Source organism: Phyllostomus hastatus, unplaced genomic scaffold (assembly GCF_019186645.2).
Source record: "Phyllostomus hastatus isolate PE091 unplaced genomic scaffold, TTU_PhHast_1.1 phas_contig_38, whole genome shotgun sequence".
Classification (NCBI taxonomy): domain Eukaryota; kingdom Metazoa; phylum Chordata; class Mammalia; order Chiroptera; family Phyllostomidae; genus Phyllostomus; species Phyllostomus hastatus.
The window spans coordinates 36,353,740-36,373,495 of record NW_025333869.1 but is presented as its reverse complement, the minus strand read 5'-3'; the positions used below and the strand labels follow the sequence as shown (position 1 = coordinate 36,373,495).

Genomic DNA, 19,756 nt, shown 5'->3' with positions numbered 1-19,756 from the left:
TAGCTCAGAGGTGATCAGTTTCTTCCCAACTGAAGATCTTTGCTGTGAGCTGTCTTATTCACTGGAAGATATTTAGTAGCACCCTGGCCTCTACCCACGAGAAGCCAATAGCAGAAGATAGCTGGCATACTCAAAATATCCAAATCAGTAAAGTTATTGGTGAAAATGAAAAATGTGTCTTTTATTTTATTGAAAAAAACATATAGACTTTTTGGCCAACCCAATAATTTCTGCAAAGCCATAGAGCTAGTTATGATAAAACTGCAACACCAGCCCAGGTCTGGCCAACTCTAAAGCTGTGTCATTTGTATGATCCTTCTTTCGCTTCCTTGAGAGCAGAAAAGAGCATATGAATCAATGTCCTAGGCTTCAAAATATGGCCTGACTGTTCTCCTTTCTTCTCATTTAACCTTTGGGTTGTTCCTTAAATAGCCATCTCTCTGTGAGCCATCCTTCTACCAAATTAGATTATAAACCTGTTGAAGTAACACCTGTTTCTTATATTTTATATACCTGGTTCTTATATAAATTACCTTACCTACAGTAGGTACTTATTAATTATTTTGTCTTAGAGATGTGAAAGAAAAACAATATTTTCACCCATTTAATTTTTTCAAGGTTTGGAGCTATCTCATGAAGGAATTTAATACTTTATTCCCTACCCTTCTTCTAATCAGTGACAGAGTACATTTTGTTTTCTTTCTTTTTATGGTAGCACAGTGTTTTATTATTCTGTCCATTAAAAGCTAATATTTTGAGAATATTCACCATGTTAATGGACCTTAATTTAAGTTAAACTTACAACTTTCAAAATATTTCAATACTGAATATTAGTAAGTGATAATTATGTCAAAATTATGTCAAAAATTATAATGTTTGATGTTAGTCTACATATAATTAATTTTGTGATATAAAATTCTTTGCCTATAAGGAAGAATGTTTGGTTTACTTCACTAATTAGGAATATCTCTTAATGCTGGGGTGGCTGTCTCTTCATATTTCTTCTGCGGGTGATATTTAGCATGGTTATCTGTGATTCTTGAATGGAGTTGAGTGGGGAGGTACTCATCATGTTTACTCCAAATAAACATTGGGTATGTTTACACACCCAATTCCTATAGTAATGAGGCAGTACAGCAGCAGTGCAACCGCCCAGTACTTTTGAGGCCAAAAGGTTAAGCCTAAAGCATTTAGCCAATGTTCAGGAATAAAAGTCTACATGGACTACATCATAACGCCAAATTGGGAGTTTAAGAAAAGAACAAAGCCCTAAATTGCTCTTTTAGTCGAAGGCGACCAGGAGCCCAGGGGGTGTGAGGGTAAACTGGGCGGGATGCGGAGTGCAGACCACATTTTGTTTTTGTATTTTGAACTGAACTGCCTCAGATGGTTTCAAAGTAAAGTTGATAGTTTGTGTCTTCATAGATTATTGTGCTTGTTTCCCTAGAAAAAGAGCTAACCTTAGGTATTTTTGTTTTGTTTTAGGAATTAAGTGATCTACAACGTGACCCACCTGCTCACTGTTCAGCTGGTCCTGTGGGAGATGACTGTAAGCTTTGCTTTATTGCTAGCATTTTGCTACCATAAATAGTATAGGTCTGAACATTTGTTAATGACTTCAAACTCCTTTGTTTGTTTCAGTGTTCCACTGGCAAGCAACTATTATGGGGCCTGTAAGTATGATTCATATATATGAAATTAACCCCCTCAGCCATACTTCATTTTCACTATTTCACCTTTGATCCGATGTTTGTGGCTAAGGTTGAATTTTCTTGTATCTGAGTCACTCAGGAAGCAAAATGTGATTAAAGGGTTTGTGATAATTTTCTACACCACTGATGGCAAATATTTGCTAGGGTCATTGTGACGTGTTTTCCGTCACCAAATCCTCAATCATTACGAGTAGGAATGGATCACCTACAACTTGTGACCAGGCTGTGTGTTTCTTAAACACAAAAGCCAGTTGTCAGAACTAAGCACTGTTATTCTCATATCAAGAGTTTTAGTAGGTCGGAAATAAGTCTAATGAGCCCAGTAATGGAATTCCTGCAAGTAACAAGTACCAGTTTGCAATAAGTTTCATCTCTTCCTATTTGTGAGAGAGAGCTGATAAAAGATTTGAGTGGGCCTTTGCTACCTCTTGGGCTTGCTGCTTTTAGTTTTGTTGGATTGTCCGGAAGTCAAAATTACCTGTTATGAGTGGCTTCTCTTAGCACTTACTACCTTTAAGATTATTTTTTCTACACCCAAGAGGCAGTTATCACTAGAATGTGGCTTTCCTTCCTATGAGCAAAAATCCGATTGTATAAGATGAGCACTGGCAGCTCACATCTGCTTCCTGGGAAACACAGTGACATGTTCCCATGAACATTAGCCTGTCCCCCTCCCAGAAGAGCTTTATCTAATAAGTCACCAAGTTCTTAATCATATTGCCTTGTGCTTCACTTACAAAACAAAACAGTTATTGAATTTTCAGAGCTCGAGTCCTGGGCAAGTATCTCAATTACTAAATTGTTAAGTTAATCTTGTAAAGTGTAAAATGCAACATATTTATTTAAATAGCAATGTTTAATAAGAATCTAGGTATTTGTTTTTCATGCTTATTTAATTTACTAAGAATTTTCAAAATATTGTCATTTAAAGGTCCATCCTTACCACTTGAATTATATCTCTTCAAAAATATTTTTTAGGTGATTACATGTAGCAAATGGTTACAATTATGTTACTCATACCACTTTTATTTTAATAATGTAAATATGTCACTCTGCAGTATTGTTTGAAGATCTAAACAGACCATGACTGTTAATTGTAATTTATTTGTTTTCTACATTCCTTATAATTTTTGATGAACTAGAATTAAGCAATACATATAGCAAGAAAAAATATACAGTGCAGTCCCCTACTATATATGCAGAAAATTAAAAGGAAGTAATGACAGTCTTGCTATTAAAACTAACATGTTACTATAACATGGTAAATTTAATGAAATATAAAGGAATTAAAATATAATTTTAGATAATTTTGCTAGCTAAAAGATAATTTTAAAAGTTATTTTTTTTTCCTTGCTTGTAACATTATATTTTCTGGTTGCTGTGAAGACACCTGGCCACATTTCAATTCTTCTTGTTGATTCCTAATTTGATAATTCTATGAATGTTGAATTTATTAGTTTTGTTTGGGGCATTTTTGCATTTCTCACATTATTTTATAAATTGTTACTAAGTGAAGATTTGAGGTCTAAATTGCGTAATAGTGCCCGTTAGCCTTCCCTTTTCATAACGTGTTCTCTTTAGTTCATCTCCATTCTTGCCCCTTATAGGGCCATCAGAACGTAAGATTCATAAATAAAATGGTAAACACAAGCCCTAGCCTTTTTTTATCCTGATCACTTCTACAGAGAGTTACTCTTTTCTCAGAGCAGGTGTGTGTGTACACTGATATTTCAGACTCGTAAACAGATTTGTTTGGGCAAGTCACACCACTGCGTGTTTCCTTTTTTTTTCTTCCTGTTTTAAATTCTGTAATGTCAACATGATTTGAACTTATGACAAAATGATGGCATGTTTTTCCAGCTGATAGGTTTTGGGGGGGAAGGGGGATCATTTTAGGTTACCAAATAAATGTAGTGATCAAACACTGATGTACATATTTTGTAATTTCAGCCTGATAGCGCATATCAAGGTGGAGTCTTCTTTCTCACTGTACATTTTCCGACAGACTATCCTTTTAAACCACCAAAGGTATTTTTATTTTTATGATTGATGTGACTCCTATGTTAGGGATATATCCAGAGATATTTTTAGGATGTTCAAAGCAAGTTAGAATGTTCAACTGCATTGTAAAACTACTAAGTCTAAAATATGTTTTCTTACTTAAATATTGTATTATATTTATAAAACAAAAGGCAGTATCTGTTATGCTATAAATTAGGTTCATTATTTTCATTAGATTTCTGTAGTTTGGATTTTATGGTCAAGAATATGACTTTTCCATTTAGGGGATTATCTCTCCAAAGTTGATTCTTTTTTTTCAGTTTTGTATTCAACAAGCATTTATTGAATACCTACCATGTTCTGTTACATTGGGGAATACAAAAGAAAATATGACACAGTCCCTTCATTAGTGTGGTAAGAGATATAAAACCATGTTCTTATTCAACTTAATTTAGATTAGATCTAAAGAGGAAACAAATGATGGGGATATCAGAAGGGAGAAAATCATGAACAAATTCTGTCATTGAGGAAATAATTGTTTATTTTATTTATTTATTCTTTCAAATTATAAGAGAAAGTTTATTTAGAAAGTTATGGAGGCAGTAGAAGTGAACCAGCTGGGCTGAGTAGGCTCAGGAAACACGTTACAGAAGCAAAGGGCCCTTGGAGTGTGAGGCGGGAGAGGTAAAGGTAACTGGCCTGGGGGGCGGGGAGGGAAAGGTGTGGGCATGCCCCCAGGAGAGACAGAGTACAGGAAGTATCATTTTAGATTTTAAAGAACACCTTAATAACATTATATATGAAGAATATCACCACAACTCTTGTGGACGATTAGGATTCTTTTTGGATTTCTTAGGACAGGTCACAAGCCGAAGGCCCTCAACTTTCCCCTAGGACAGGGTCAGCCCCTAATTTTAGAGCCTTGTGTCATTACCAGGTGTCACTGATAATCAAAGTAATAAAGGGATTACTTTGAAGGATCATCAAAGCCGGGGTTAATTACTTCAGGTGCTATTTAGCCAGTCATACTAGCTATTACAGACTTACTGATTCCACTCTCCAGAAATACTTCTCAGTTTCTTGCTGGGGCAGGTGGGAGGTGGGGAGTGGCCAAACGAATTATCTGCTTTCCTGTTCCCAGTAGCTAAAACGATGTGTGCACAAAGTAGGTGCTCAGTTTGCCTCGAATACGTTTCTCTACTAGGGTCATGTAAAATTGAAGACATTTCACCCTAAAGTAGATTGGTTCTGCTTTGTACATGGTTCATGGATTGTCATATTTTTATTTTGTTTTGTTTCATTGTAGATTGCTTTCACAACAAAAATTTACCATCCAAACATAAACAGTAATGGAAGTATTTGCCTTGATATCCTGAGGTCACAATGGTCACCAGCTCTGACTGTATCAAAAGGTAATTTCATTTATCAGATATATAATACTTCATAATAGTGAGACAGGAAAAATATGGCAGAAGTATATTGAAGTCCAAAGTTTAAAAAAAACAGTCTACTGTGTTTTTTCCTCCTTTGGTTTTGTTTGATTTTCATCACTCTGACATGTATTCTCTGGAGCTTTTAGTAGTTAGCTTGGTTGCAGGATGTTGGTGGGCAAATCTAAATGCTGAAATGAGAGTTAGAGGTAGAAATTTGGGGATATGCCTCTTGGCACTTTACCCTTTAGTTTTGGCTTTATATTTAAAAGAGGGAGAAGAAGAGCCAAGTAAATACAGTCATACTCCGGTGCTCACTGGCTTCAGAAGTCATCAAACCCTGCACTCGTCACATTTTGACGAGAAAAAATGTTTCAGCACTTGGCACTTGCTGGGGACTTGTCGCACTTGCTAGAACTTGTGTGAGTCACAACGCCACCCCACAAGAGGAAAAGCTTTATCACTCGTCACTTGCCCAGTACTCGTCGGTTTTGGCACTTGTCACAAACAGTTCTGGAACAGATTAATGATGAGTACCAAGGTGCCACTGTATATGATTTTAAGGCCAGTTGCCCCATTTATTAAATGGAATTATTAACATAATGAGTAAAGCTTTATATCTGTTTTACTTCATTTAAGAAGAAATATATCAGATTAGGCTGATAAAATAAATGATTTAAAATGATAGACATATTTCACTTTATATGTGAAATAGACTTTAGAATAATATAGTACATATACCATATTACTCTAAACCATCAATTTTCAGCCTTTTTCATCTTATGGCACACATAAACTAATTGCTAAATTCTGCAGCACACCAAAAAATATATTTTTTGCCAATCTAGCCAAAAAAATAGGTATACAAGGGAGAACCCCCCTCCAAAAAAAATCCAGAATTATCTTCTGGAGGGCCCTGTAGTACAGCCTTCCCCCACTAGGTGAGTGTTCTAGAAACCCATCTGTATCAGTGTACCAGCTGGTGGTGGTGTGAGAGGCTGCATTTGGCTTCAGTGAATTTATTTTTTGAAGACTCTTTCAATGTATTTGCCCATTTCATGATGGGATTTATGAGCACACCTGCCCACACTGTGCTGAGTGTTCATTAGTTTTTGACCCAAACTGCAATGACCTTTGTGCCCTACCTTCCCTATTTACCCAATCAACCTTGCCCCAAGCAACTTTTTTGTTTCCTAATGAAAAAAGTCCTTGAAGGGAAACATTTTGGAAGAGGTGAAACAAAAGAAGCACTAAAAAGCACCAAAATCAAAAAACTCAAAATCTGTTTTGAGCAATGAAAAAAAGTCTCACTAGGTATATTGCATTGAATGGACAGTACTTTGAAGGCTACTGAAGTTTAAACATGTAAGGATAAAGACACACTTTTTTTTATAAATAAATGCCACTTTTGGGCGGGGGTTGCCTCATGATTTTGATCATTTATACCAGATGGCTTTCATTGTGTTGGCTGTTGTCATTTTTTTATTTGACAATCTAAGGGAAAGGTCAGTGCTCTTGACTAAAGAGGGAGGTATTGCACGATTTAAAAATTCTTCCAGCACATCAGTGCCTCTTGCTGGTACACTGGTTGAAAAATTGCTGCTCTAAACTTTGAATTATCAGTAGTATTGTCATAATGATTGCAACATGCTTCATGTGGATTCTTAACTTCCAATAAACTGTAATGTTGTTCTTTGATAAATTATCAGATGTGTGCATCTGGAGCCATTTTTGTTTTGTGGCCAGTACTGTTTGCTGTGCCAGCCCTCTTAATCCGTGTCTTGTTTCTCTAACAGAAGAGAACCTGACAGTTGGAAAACATTGTTTTGAGTTAGAAGCATCTGTCGCTGAAGTAACTTGGTAGTTTTTCCTTTTTATAAAATTTAAGAAAATTGTTTCTCTTGAAGGTTTTAGGGAGGGATCCATGGACATTTTAAAAAAAAACATTTTTTATCAATGCAATATGAACATATAACTTGTTTTTTAAAGTGATGAAGTTTAAAGACTATAGTTTCAGGGATCATTTCTGTAGTTCATTAAAAGTGATGAGGTTTAACCATGATTGGTGAGGCTCAGTTGGCTGGGCATTGTCCAACAAAGCATAAGGTCGCCAGTTTGATTCCTGGCCAGGGCACCTGCCTGGATTGTGGGTTCCGTCCCCAGTTGGGGTGTGTGCGAGAGGCAACCAGTCAATGTTTCTCTCTCACATCAATATTTCTCTCCCTTTCTTTCTCCCTCCCTTCCCCTTTCTCTAAAAATAAACAAATAAAAAATGTTTTTAAGTGATAAGTTATAGGAAACAGTCTACAGCCATAATTATTTCTAGTATTAGGTAATAGCCCTTTAGGTCAGTCATTTGTGAATGACAGTTTTTCTGACCTAAAATGTTTGCATAAAATGTTCATGTAGATTCTAGTGTCTTTTTAAAAATCTTACACATAGTGTAACTATTAGGCACTACATGTGTTATGGATGGGGAGAAAGACCCGAGTTAAGAGGCTCTCTACCCTGTCTCAGGTCTTGTCTTGCTCACAAGACACGAATTCAGGCAAGAGATGAACATGTATAGTGGAAATGAGACAGCAGGTTTATTTGTGAAATACATACGAACACAAAGCTGTAGGCAGGCACCCAGCTAGTCTAAATGCCCCACATACAGAGGAAAGAAAATTGTTAGTAAGTTTGTTAGTATTATAGTGAGTTTGTTTTATACACTTGAGCTGAGAATACAAGTGGGTACTTAGCCGTTCGAAGTACACTGACTACTGGGGATCAGAAGTTATATACCTTAGCTAGCTTCCCGGTACCTGTCTTCTCCCCTCCCTGGGAGTGGCGTACAACTGCAAAGGCTTTCTTTCTCAGTTAGTAAAGGCTCTTTGTCTTAGTTAGTGAAGTTGTTACAGGAGCTCCCTTTCCCAGCATAGAGTCTCAAGGACTACACCGCCTTCCTGTACCATTCCTGCTTGTGATGTTCAGGACACCTAGCAATCTTAGTGAAATTGTTACAGAAGTTCCCTTTCCCAGCCCAGTCTCAAGGTTGGCCCTTTCTCCTATGCTATTTTTGCTTGTGATGGCAAACTTTTCAAACCTAGCTGAGTTAATCGATGAGACATGTCTTTCTATGGTTTCTAGTCTCTTGTATTAAGTTCTTTGTTAGATTGTAATGGGGAGGGGGGAGGGCCCTGCCTTTATTTCCTCTCTGGTCACTCATTCCTAGCTGCTGCCCAACACAGATAGGAAAGATTCTGTGTCAAAGGGTTATTCCAATTCATCTATCTTTCCTGGAATGGTATTACAAAATAGAATTCATTTGGCATAAGCAGCTAAGTACTTACACTTGTAAAAGAAATGGCAGACTACCAGATGTTGAGCTCTTATCTTTTGACACTGGTAGCTTTTTTTAAAGAATAATTAGTATTGTTGCCTTCTGGTAACTGTCCTTTAAGAACAGATTCAAATAGCCTCAGTTTCCTCATATGTAAAATGGGGGTTATAGCAGTATTGCCACACAGGGTCCCTGTGCACCTGCCGCATGGGCAGCACTCTAGTGAATGTCAACATCCCTTTTTCCTTATCTTAAAACAGTTGAATTATGTGTATAATGGTGAAATCGGGGTTCATGTCTCTGAGCATCAGCACTGGGGAGATGAGGAAATTTGTCTCTTATTTTGTAAGGTTGCTTATACTTGCTACCTAAAATAAAGGTATTTTTAAATGACTTATTTTGATTTTTTTTTATGAGTTTAATTGGAAATCTTTCTGGAGACTTGAGCCAGATAATTGTGGCTTAATATGCAATAGAAGATAAGGAAGAGGAATTAAGAATTAGTTTTAACATTAGTGCTCTTCATACCCTCTTTCCGTGTCATCTAAGAGTCAACTTTGCTTTATAAATTTGCCTGTGGGTTTTTAAGAATAGGAAAAGCTAAAGGAACACAGTAGATGAGGCTGAAGATGGAAGGTTGATCCAGAAATTCCACGGACCCCCTCAGAAGTGGTGGCATGAATTAAAGCAGAGTCCTCCTTCTCTCCTTTTCACTTGGATTTTTTTTGTGTGTGTAGCTATTTGCATTAGTATTTTGATGTAATGTGGAAAAAATTACTCTTTAAATTCTCATCTATATTTTAAAATATTTAATATAGTAACTATTCACATTATTTTGACATGCATGTGCTATATATAATGTACATGAAATAAAAGAGCCATTGAAAACAATCTTACACATCTCTCTTCTTTGTAGACAATCTCTACTGCTAAGCCAAAGTTAAAAAGCACATGAACACAGTGGCCAAATGTTTTGGACTATTAACTATAATTTGATTGCTTTACATTGAATTGATAAAAACACAAATTTTCTGTATTTAAATACAGGGTCTGGCAGAAATAATGTGCCTATTTTATTTAAAAATCTTTCATTACAAAATCATAAGCATGTAATTCTCTAATATAACAATATCACACTCAAGCACATCATGTGACATTTTAGGTGAAATGTCCAAATTAAAACTATAAATTGTTACACCCATATCATTACCAACCACACTCAGGCCGGCCTTACTTCTGCTAGACCCTGTAGAATGAAAAATGGACAGTTTTCTCATTAAAGTACAAAAGTATCTCTAAGAGATATCTAAAGTTAGGATGGTGTTCTAAAAAGTTCCTGATTACATACCATTTGGGATGTGTGTATGTGTTACCAAAAATATTTTGTAGAGGATTCTTTAGTTGAAAGGTTGTAATAACTACTGTGGAGATTAACATTTTTTAAAAAAAAGATTTTATTTAAATATTTTTAGAGAAAGGGGAAGGGCGGGGAGAGGAGGGAAACATCATTGCGTGAGAAGAACATCAATCAGTCGCCTCTCGCGCACACACCCTGACAGGACCACCCAGGCACATGTTGTGACCCAGAATTGAACCAGCAACCTTTCATTTTGAGTGAGGACACCCAGCCAACTGAGCCACACTGGTCAGAGCGAGGTTCACGGGGTTTTTTTCCCCAAAGGTTTTATTTACTTATTTTTAGAGAGAAGGGAAGGGAGGGGGAAAGAGAGGGAGAGAAAGATAGATGTGCAAGAGAGACATCGATCAATTGCCTCTCGCATGCCCCCAAACAGAGGCTTGGCCTGCAACCCAGGCATGTGCCCTGACTGGGAATCAAACCGGTGACTTTTCAGCCTGCAGGACTATGCTGAACCCACTGAGCCACACTAGCCAGGGCCACATTTTTTAAATAAATAAAAATTCAATTAGAATTTAAAACTTTAAACATTATAATAATTTGTATTGTATATATTGTATGGTAATTTTATAATTTTTTTTTAAAGATTTTATTTATTTATTTTTAGAGAGAGAAAGGAGGGAGGGAGAGAGAGAGGAACATCAATGTGTGGTTGCTGGGGGTTATGGCCTGCAACCCAGGAATGTACCCTGGCTGGGAATCGAACCTGGGACACTTTGGTTCCCAGCCCGCGCTCAATCCACTGAGCTACGCCAGCCAGGGTAATTTTATAATTTAAAAAATTAAAAATACTTGCTACCAGCTGTAGTCTAATGTGCAATTTAATATGTTCATTTTGTTTTCTTTATAACTTTATTGCCTATATTTAATGATTATTTTTACATATGTAATTGTATAAACAAGAAAGGTCATTATCTAATATGATGTTCTCTTTTAAATCTAGTTTTATTGTCCATATGTTCTCTACTTTGTGATCCTAATCCAGATGACCCCTTAGTACCAGATATTGCACAAATCTATAAATCAGACAAAGAAAAGTAAGTGTTTCATTTATTTCTGCTTGGGTATGTTTCATTGTAGTCTACTAAAGTATAAGTATTACCAGTGTATTTAATCAGTACATTTTGGTATGCTTGCTAGAATTAACATTAAGTTTGTTTTTCTTTCCAGAGGAGTAAACCTACCTTTTTAAATTGTATTAGTCTTTTTACAAAAAATCTTGTTCCATTTCTCATGCTGTTTAATTTTTTACTTGTTAGTACTACATGCTTTGCATTTACCCAGTTGGTTGTGTTTTTGGTAGGAAATAACTATATATAATTATAGGGAGTAAATTTAAATGAAAAAAAAAAGATAATTGGGAAGTATTGGATATTATATTCCTTATCTTTTCCCAGGGAGAGAAGTTATCCCTAAACCCCCAAACTGACCTAGTTTTCAAGGTCATCTTGGTATGACTGGTTCATTTGCAGTTTAGAAATAATGTTCATTGCATTTTATAGATTCTCATTCAAAATTTTTTTTCACTTTGTTGTTTATAATTTAGGTATGTTTTCATATAGGTTGTAGAGAGACTCATCAGTTAAAAAATAAATTTTGTGTTTTATTTATGCATAAGGCTAAGTCACAGTGATCCAATATTTGATATATATATGATAATTGCAATTAAACATAGGAAGGTAGAGTATCCTTTTTTATATAGATAGATCTTCTAAAGATTCAATTTGTATGTTTTTACTGTATTCCTTTTGTATGCCTACAGATACAACAGACACGCAAGAGAATGGACTCAGAAATATGCAATGTAAAATCAAAAAAATTTTCATATATACCAGAGTACTGTAAAATCTAGGTTTTTTTCAATATCAGCAGTAAATTGAGCACTGTTTACTGTTTCATTGTACCATGATCCTTTGATTTTTATCCATTTTAAATGTATTTCTGAAGCAAGACAAAACAAACTTCCAAAAATACCCTTAAGACTGTGATGAGAGCATTTATCATTTTGTATGCATTGAGAAAGACATTTATTATGGGTTTTAAGATACTTGGACATCTGCGTCTTCATCTTACAAGATCTACAATGCATCTGAAAAGCAACCAAATTATTTTTTTGCTGAAACTAGATGTTTTTACATGAGAAATACTGTATGTGCTATCTGTCGTCAGTTTTATAAATCTGTATTCAGATTTCATTTTGTTAGCTCACTTTATAATTTGTATTTTTTTACTGTATAGACTAAATGTATTCTATTTACATGTATGTCAAGTCATTACTTTTTTCCTGTGAACAGTATTGAAAAAGCCGAACAGCTGATAATTAAATGAATTAATTGTCTGTCTCCCTTGTCTTAGGGTATTCTGTAGATCAGTTGCAGATTTCCTAAACCTGAATGATCTTTACACTGTAATTCTCATTATACTGATTATGGAGAAACACTCGTTTTGATTTTGTTATACTTGACTTAACTTTATTGCAATGTGAATTAATTGCACTGCTAAGTAGGAAGATATGTAACTTTTATTTGTTGCTATTCACGTTTGAATTTTTTCCTGTATAGGCCATATTACCATGACACCTTTTACAGATCTTAATGTAGCTTTTCCATATAAATAAAATGCTTTTTCTACTATTTGTCTTGATTACTTAAAAATATTAAAAGTATAAGTGAGGACCGTAATTCTATGTAAAATTTTGCATGCAAATTAATTCCAAATTGTGAGACTAAGGTCTGTTGATTGGCTAATTAATCACCATTAATTATATAAATTTTATTGCTTTAGGTTTGTGTCTGTTCACTCATTGTCAGTCTAAAGGATGATATACACTGGTCCCTTGTTATAGAAGAAAATTTAGAATTTGGGGGGTTTTGTTTGGATCATATCTAAAATAGGTTATTTACTGAAGTACTAAGATATGTGTGTGTGAGGTAGTGTCCCCCACACTGAAGAAAGTCTTTATAGACCTGAAGAATAATTAGGTTAATTAATTAAAATAGCAGTCTAGATGTAGCTGACATTGTATTTCTTCACATTTTGAAATTTAGAATTTCTAAAATAGAATTTTAATGCGGTAGCAGTTTGGAAAAGAACATTCTTTTTTTTTTACTATAGAAGTTATAGAGAAAATTCTAAAATGATGCTTCCTGTTTTTATATATTGCCAGTTAAAAGTAGTTTAAATAAGCAGGTTATCTTTGCAGATTTTAAAGAAAGCTGGAAAGTTCTAATGTTTAACTTTGGAAAAAATACATCTCTGATTATTAGCATGCTTACCAGACCTGAGTGAGTGTCATTTTCAAGAAGAGCCGTAGTTCTTCTTGTCGTCGTGGTAGTTGTAGGAGCGTGCAAGAGTCCGTGATGGGTGTCGTCATTAGCAACGCGTCTAGATCGCTCAAGTATTTTATCATGGTTCATTATCATTAAATTGCAGAATAACCAATTGTTAGAAAATGTGCTTTTATAAATGAATGTAAAAATAATTACATGAATTGTGAAATGGATGTTTATGAAAATAATAGGTTTAAAAAGTAATTATATTAAGTGATGTCTTTAAACAGCCATATCATGAAAAACACTTTACTAGCTATATTATTATAAGCTACATTCTCCCAGAATCTGAACACTCAACAACATTAGATTTTAGTATTTAGTATATTTTGATAGTGAAGGGTTTTGGTTCATGAATATCTCACTTTTTTATAAACTTTCATTTGTGTGGCATTTATTTTTGGAAGTGTCCTTTTTTCTTTATTAAAGTTTTTGAAACTTGCCTAACTCTTGTTTGCCTTTGCTTGCATCTGAATTGTGCAGCCAATCTCTTGAGGAGTAAGCTCAAGCTCTTATTTACCTCAAATCTTCAGAGCTCATTGGTGGCATGATGATCAGTCATATTGCCATTTGGGTATGTTTTTGCTTAATTCGAACAAAGAGCACATTAGTTAACTTTTATAACTGCACATCCCAAGCCAGGGGCTTTCCTCCATCGTTTAACCGTTAACTTAAGGACCTCCTTGGAGTGAGGGAAATGGTTAGTCTTTGGGAGATTTAGGATCCCACTGAAGCCATGGATGCTTCAAGATGTAGTTGAAAACTATTTCAAAATTGGATTCTTGTAATTGTCACGTACAATCAGTCAGTAATACAGGTTATAAGGGCGACCTCACCCTCACGCCCCAGCTATCTCAAAAGCACAGGATTCCTGAACTAGTTTTGCACATGCCTATGTAAAGCATATATTATTGATTTTTGCTTTATTTTCCCCATTTCCCACCCCCCACCCTTCCATGAACTCTGGTAGGAAAAATTCAGAAAATTTTTTTGTAAATCACTATTTACCAATTTCAAAGGATCAAAAGATATTAAGTGAGAAACACATGGCACACAAGGGCAAGCCTAAGTATTACTATTTAAAAGAGTGATTTTTTTCATAGAAACAATAATGAACAGTTTTTCTTTACTCTTATTTTATTACAATGATCTGCTTACCTTTGCATACAATTCAATCATTGATGTTTCACAGGATCCTATTCTCTCACAGTTCTGTATTTTTATTTATGTTTTGAATAATTTTTTAATTTTTTAAGTACAGTTGACATACAATACTATATTATTTTCAGGTGTACAACCCAGTGATTAGACATTGATATAACTTATGAAGTGATCACCCAAATAAATCTAGTACTTACCTGACGCCATTTTAAAATGGAAACACTGGGCAAATTCTTGGTCGCGAGGCTACTTATATGATGTTTACTTATTGGTAGTCAATTTGATGTGAACTCAAAGTCCAGTCCAGTGAATGATTTAAAATTTAATTTCTGCAGTAGAATCACCAGTCTTGTTACTCATTCTTATTAGGACCAGCCATGGAAAATGTGATTAATGCTTTAGCCATGGCCATATAAACAGAGCTTTGGTGTATTCGCATTATGGAAGTTGGTCTGTTAAGATATAACAGTACTGCTTTTAAAAAAAGTTGATTTACAACTTTTATGTACAGCTTCTAAATGATTGTTATTAAAACAACAAATATGAATTTTTAGAGTTCAGTTCTATCACTCTTTTAACTGTAAACCAGAACTTTCAAATTTTTTTTCTTTAATTGATCATGGGCTGCAAACCAAAGGGTCACGGAATTGATTCCCAGTCAGGGCACGTGCCTGGGTTGCAGGCCAGGTCCCCAGTGGGGCCACGTGAGAGGCAACCACACATTGATGTTTCTCTCCCTTTCTTCCTCCCTCCTTTTCCCTCTCCCAATAAATAACTAAATAAACAAACCTTATTTTTTTTTCTTTAAAGAAGTTTAATAGTAACTTTAAATCCCTAAAATGTAATGCAGATTATTTGTGGAAGTTCTCATTTTTTATAGTGTATCTTTTTTACTGTTATGACAGCTGCATGGTATAGATAAGGTGGCAGGTAGAGATTCATCCAATTTAACTTGTGAAAAATCCTGTGCACAGTTATTTCTACCTTTTTGGGGGGGTGACTGAGTGATAGCTGCAAACTCTTATTAAACTGTGTAATTGATAAGCTTTCACCAGGAATTTTTTCCATAGTGGTGGTAACTGAATAGTCATGGACAGCTGATGGTTTTGGTTGTAGAAATAAGTTGTAATGCATCAGTCTTGTTGACAGCCTAATAATGCTGTATCAGTTATCTGTAACATGTCACCTGGACATTTCTGCTACAGTTGTCCTGTTATACTGAGAATGTGGTTTGAAATTAGAAATGAACTGAACTAATAGGAAGAGGGAATATTCACCTAAAAGGACTAGCATTTGGGGGCATTTATGTATAATAAGACACATTTAGTTACATTTCTTTAAAAATTTATTTTAACACTCTTGTTAGGTTCTGCTGTTGTATAGGGAGGTATGTGCCTTTCTTCAGGAGGAACTTGCTTTTATTAAACTGGTACAAGTTCTGAGCTATGCTTTCCCCAAATAATTTACTGATTGTGTTAAGATCTCAGTGCCAAAGGTCACTGTGAGTTGTGTATATATATTTTATTGCTAACTCCTAATATATATAAATGTAAATATACATATGGGAACAGATAACACCAGTTGTGTCATCACTTCTGATACACTTGTTTTGGCAGTCGCACGACCACCCATGCCTTCAGTGTGTCTGTAGAAGAATTCACAAGACTAAGCACGTGGTCATACTCACAGCTACAATTTATAGTCACACGGCAAAGGTACACAGCTGGAAGGATCAGTGACGGGGAGAGACAAGGCAGAGGCTGTGGGAATCCGTGTGCAGGCTTCTGTGTTCTCTCTGGAGAGGCCACACAGAGTGCACTCCCCCTCCAGCAGTGACCTGCAGTAACATGGGCACAGTGTTTGTCTAGGAAAGTCTGTTGGAAAAGCAAAGGGCAGGATTTTTATTGGGGGCCAAATCACGTGGGTACCTATTACCCTTCAAAATTCTAGTCTCCCAGAAGAAAAGCAGGTGTTACTCATAAATCACATTATTTAAAAAGCCTAGTCAGCACAGCAGACATGAAAAATACCACATAGTGAACGTTGGAAAAGCCAAGCTCCTTGATGCCAGCTGAGGGCCAGCCAGCTAAGCGAGACCTTCTGAGATGAGTCTGTGCTGTTTGTCGAAAGGACTAATCTTTCCCTTTGAATGGTCTTGATACCCCAGTCGAAATCAACTAACTACAGAGGTTGATTTATGGACTCGCAATTTTCTCTTGATCTCTATGCTTTATGCTAGGCCAAACTATATTGATTACTGTAGCTTTGAACTAACTTTTGAAATTGGAAAGCATGGGTCTTCCAACTTTGTTCTTCTTTTACAATCTTGTTTTAATTATTTACATCTCTTGGAATTCCAAATGTATTTTAAGATCATCTTTTCCACTTCTGAGATTTCGATTGGGGATTGTATTAAATTTTTAGAGCAGTTTTGATAAGGTTGACATCTTTTGTTCTGGTTATATGTTGCTGAATCGTAAACCACCTGTAACTAAGAGGTGTAACAGAACACTCCTATGTTCATGGATTCTGTTGGGTCAAGAGTTAGGATTAGGGTGCCATAAGGATGACTTGTCCATCCCATGAAACAGAGGGCCTCTGCTGGGGGTGATTTAAATGGCCGGCAGCAGAATCATTGGGAAGCTTCCTCATGCCAATGTTGGCACCTAGACAGGTATCTAGTAGAGCACTTAGTAAAAGCCTTTCCGTATGAGCTTGAGCTTCTCACAACATGGCAGCTCCAAGAAGGAGCATCTAGAGAGCAAACAAGGAGAAGCTGCATGACCTTTTAGGATCTGGCCTTAGAGGTAACACAGTGGCACTTCCTGTTTCGTTGAAGCAGTCACATGTCTTTTCAAATTCAAGGGAAGGTGACATGGATCTCCACTTGTCCATGGAAAAGAATTTGAGACCATCACCACATTTTACTGTACTTAGTTGTGTTTTAATTTCTGATTGTTTTGTAGTTTTCTGGGTTGAGAGGTCTTGCACATTTTTCACTGGATTTATTCTTAGGCATCTAATTTTTTAAATCTATTATAAAAGTTATTTTCATCTCATTTTCTAGTTGTGTGTACTTACTATACTGAAAAACCATGTATATAGTATTCACTTTATATCCTACAACCTTGCTAAATTCTCTTTGTAAACATTTGTAGAATTTTAAAGTTTTCTGCAGTTATAATTATGTTACCTGCAAAATAGTGATAATATCTTCATTTTCGATCTAGACACCTCATTTCTTTTTCTTCTTCCATTAGCTATGACCTCCTGTGTTGTTGAAAACAAATAGTGATCACTGACATCCTCTCTTGATTTGTGAGGGAAGATTTTCATTATTTCAGTATGATTTTATGATTTCATGATTTTTGAAGCATTATTATGGAACAAATATGATCTTTGCTTCATATTACTAAGTTCCCTTCTATTTTTAGGTTATTGGGCATTTTTACTGTTGTTGAGTTACATTTTGAATTTATTCAATGCTTTTTCTACATATATTGACATTATTGTGATTTTTAACATTTTTCCATTATTAATGTAGTATAAATTGTGTTAACTAATGTTCGAATGTTAAATTATCCTTACATATCTGGACAGCTCCCAATTCTATTTGCTAGTATTTTGTTGAGAATTTTTGCATCTGTGTTCATGAGAGAAGTCAGTTAATAGTTTTCTTTCTTGAATATCTCTGTCGAATTTGATAGCTCAGAGTATGCTCGTCTCATAAAAAGAGTTGGGCAATATTCCCACTTTATTCTTTTGAAGAATTCATGTAACATTTGTTTTCCCAATTTTTTGAAAAATATCCTGAAGCCATCGTGCCTAGAGTTTTCTTTGTGGGAAGATTTTAATAATAAATTCTATGTCTTTAATATAGAGAGAATTAGACACATTTATTTATTTGTTACTCTCAATTTTGATGTGTTTTTCAAGGAATTTGTGTATTAGCTAGGTGGTGTAGAGTTGATAGCCTCATATATAGTCATACCTCTTATGTTTTGTTTTTTATTAGGGGACTGTAAATTTTATTAATCTTTCAAAGGATCAACATTTGAGTTTTAGATTTTTCTACTGCACATTTGTTTTCCAATTCATTGACTTCTATACACAATTTTCTTTAGTTTTGAGTGCTTAATTTATTTTTTAACATCTTGAGATTAAAGAGATAATTTTAGCCTATGTCTTTAGACTACATATTTTTCTCTAAGCACCACTTTAGTGGTATCCTACAGGTTTTGAGATAAAACTTCATTATTCAGTTAGAAATATTTTCTAATCCCTGTTTTGATTTTTCCATTTACCTTTGAGTAATAGAAATGTATTGTTTAATTCCTAGACAATTGGATTTTTTAAATTATATTTTTTGCTATTGATTTCTAGCTTAATTTCTCTATGGCCAAAAAACATAATCTGAATTATACTTCAATTGTGTGAAATTTGTTGAAGCCTGCTTTATGGCCTAGCATGTGGTAAATTTTGATGTTTCATTTGTACTTGAATATGAATCTGTTATTATTAAGTATAGTGTTTATATATGTGTCAGATCTAGTTTGTTGTGTTCACAGTATTCTCAGTCATTAAAGGATGATATGTTTATGTTTCTCCGTCATGATTGTGAAATGGTCTATTTATTAATTTATTTTTGCTTTAAAGATTTTGAGGTCAAAACTGGGCGCACACACACAGTATACCCACCATGAAATGGTGATGTCTTCCTGGCACAGTGACCAGCTTGCCCATTTAGAAATTTTCCTTGCACTGACACTTGTGGCTGAGCGGATTGGGCATTGTTCTGCAAACTGAAAGGTCACAGGTTTTATTATTGTCAGGGCACATGCCTGGCCCCTGGTTGGGGGCTTGCAAGAGGCACCTGATTGGCGTTTCTCTTGCACATTGATGTTTCTCTCCCTCTTTTTCTCCCCCACCTTCTTCCTTCTTTTCCCTCTCTCTAAAAAATAAATATCTTTAAAAAAATGTTTATGTCTAATAAACAGGCCTTTGTCTTTTCAACCCTGAGACATCAGGAAATTTTACTGTTTGCAAAGTTTTGTTGTTCAGCTTCATGACCAACAAAGCTTAAGTCTCTGGCACATATCTTGAGGAGAAAACTAGTTGTATGTTGAAAGTCCATAGTCTCCAGTTTTGTCACTCCAGTACTGTGTAACCACAGCAATGGCCTACTGCCTGTGCTAAGTCAAAATTCTCAGCCTCTAGCCTGTACTCCAGGAGATAAATAAGTGTTAAGTACTCAGAGATTACCTCAGAGTCACATGGCTTCTGAAGCAATCTCATTCCTTTTCAATTACAATTTTTATATTTCTTCCAGTTTTGGTCCTCAGTAAAACAGGAATCCTTACCTCTTCATTGTTTGAACGCAG

General features: G+C 35.3%; 1 protein-coding gene across 2 annotated transcripts in view; it reads left to right on the top strand.

Moving 5' to 3' along the window:
* The window catches only part of UBE2D1 (ubiquitin conjugating enzyme E2 D1), a 38,200-nt gene extending 24,539 nt beyond the window's left edge, over positions 1–13,661 (top strand). For both annotated transcript variants that reach the window (XM_045842360.1, XM_045842362.1), the window contains 6 exons: positions 1,486–1,549; positions 1,642–1,673; positions 3,663–3,740; positions 5,020–5,125; positions 10,829–10,922; positions 11,648–13,661. In XM_045842360.1, coding sequence (XP_045698316.1) covers positions 1,486–1,549; positions 1,642–1,673; positions 3,663–3,740; positions 5,020–5,125; positions 10,829–10,922; positions 11,648–11,693 — 420 coding nt within the window. In that variant the 3' untranslated portion in view covers positions 11,694–13,661. The remainder of the gene's footprint in view (positions 1–1,485; positions 1,550–1,641; positions 1,674–3,662; positions 3,741–5,019; positions 5,126–10,828; positions 10,923–11,647) is intronic.
* The last annotated feature ends 6,095 nt before the right edge of the window (positions 13,662–19,756 follow it).